Source organism: Lipotes vexillifer, unplaced genomic scaffold (genome assembly GCF_000442215.2).
Source record: "Lipotes vexillifer unplaced genomic scaffold, Lipotes_vexillifer_v1.1 scaffold680, whole genome shotgun sequence".
In the NCBI taxonomy this organism is placed as follows: Eukaryota; Metazoa; Chordata; class Mammalia; order Artiodactyla; family Lipotidae; genus Lipotes; species Lipotes vexillifer.
This window is the reverse complement of record NW_006780838.1, coordinates 224,359-225,998: the sequence shown is the minus strand read 5'-3', so window position 1 is coordinate 225,998 and position 1,640 is coordinate 224,359. Positions and strand designations below refer to the sequence as shown.

At 43.5% G+C, this 1,640-nt stretch overlaps 1 protein-coding gene across 1 annotated transcript in view; it reads right to left on the bottom strand.

Annotated features, from left to right (window-relative positions):
• ZZEF1 (zinc finger ZZ-type and EF-hand domain containing 1) overlaps positions 1-1,640 on the bottom strand; it is a 113,575-nt gene that overhangs the window by 43,707 nt on the left and 68,228 nt on the right. The window contains exon 29 of the mRNA XM_007454251.1: positions 775-868. Within this exon, the coding sequence (XP_007454313.1) occupies positions 775-868 (94 nt within the window). The remainder of the gene's footprint in view (positions 1-774; positions 869-1,640) is intronic.

Genomic DNA, 1,640 nt, shown 5'->3' with positions numbered 1-1,640 from the left:
CTCTTTCGCTAAATGCAAAATGCAAGAAAGATAATGAAAAAGAGTCGAAATTAAACTTGTTGCCTACTTTTGCATCGAAAATAATCTACTTAAACTCTACAGTTTAGGACAAGAAATACCTCCATTAACACAGTGATATACACATCTACTGAGAGGACAGAATCAAATTTTCTCTCATTATATACATCAAAATCTCCCTAGCACTACCATCAGCACACTTAAAGTTTTATCGTGGACATTTTCAAAAATACATAGAGAGAGAATAGTATAAGGACCCTTCCCCTTGCCCAGATTTAACAGCCATCAATCCAAGGCCAGTCTTTTTTTCACCCACTCCCACTCCCCACTCCCTGGATTACTTCCATGCAGATCCCAGGCATCACATTATTTCATCTGTAAAATCTTCAGTATATTTCACTAAAAGTTTTAAATAATAACATAACCATGAAATTTAAAAAATTAACAGTAATTCCTTAATTTCATTAAATATTTAGTGTGAATACACTTTAAAAACATAACAAGATGTAGCTCAAAAAGCACTTCGTGCCTCCTAAGGAAAGTAATTAGAAAGATGCTCCGTCTGGATCATGTTAATAAACAATTAACAACTGGCGCTTCTCTATTTGTGAACATCCTTGGAAAATACATTTAGTGCCTGTGTTACCTTCCCTAGGTCAGCACAGATTCAACTAAACTTATCTAGAAGGAGGGTCACTGGTTTTCTACAAAATGGAAACGGAAGGCCCAGTGATGACAGCCGGAGATGGCACTCACCCAGGCTCGCGGGGTGCACCTCAGCAGCTTCTGGCCCACGTTGTTCTTCTGCCTCATTCCCCAGGCTCATCAGGGACTTCTGCTTCATCTCTAACTGGGGAAGGATTTGAGCCACGTCATTACGCTGTCCAGACAGGGCAGCAAGGGCAGCCACAGCAAAGTACTTCAAAGGCACACAGTGCTGAGACCCTGGAGAACTTTACAGTCCTGTGCACAGGACTGAGCTGTGCTTGTTTGTCCTAGAAATAATTGAGGATTTGAAGCTGCCTAAAGGTCTATCTGCAAGACTACCTCCTTTTCAACTATGTGTTATTTGGGAGGGATTTGTAACCATGACCCTATTCTTTAAAAAATTCTAGAACCCTGGAGTTGGAGGGGCCCTCACCTAAAGCTGACCTAGTACAGATAAAGAAATGAGGTCTCAGGACTTCCCTGGTGGTACACTGGTTAGGACTCTGTGCTTCCACTGAAAGGGGCACGGGTTCAATCCCTGGTCGGGGAACTAAGATCCTGCAAGCCGCGTGGTGTGGCCAGAAATCACACACCCGGTTTGCAGCAGAGGTTGAACCACAAGTTGATCTCTATTCTCCTCCAAAGGAGGGGACACCTCTAAGTGATGCTGAGACTGCCAGGCAGAGAATGGTGCTTCTAGTACCAGCACAGGCAATGGTCACAGTTTGGGCCATGGTGCTGACAGCCCAGACAGAAGACCATGTGTGATGTATGTAGACCAAGGTCTTAGAGAGAAGGCTGGTATCTTGTCCAGTCATTGGCAGTCTGGCATATGCTAAACCAGAAGCATAATCTACAATGTGCTTTGCCACAACTGCCAAATCCTTTTTACTTGAACTGTGTGTGGCTGCTGA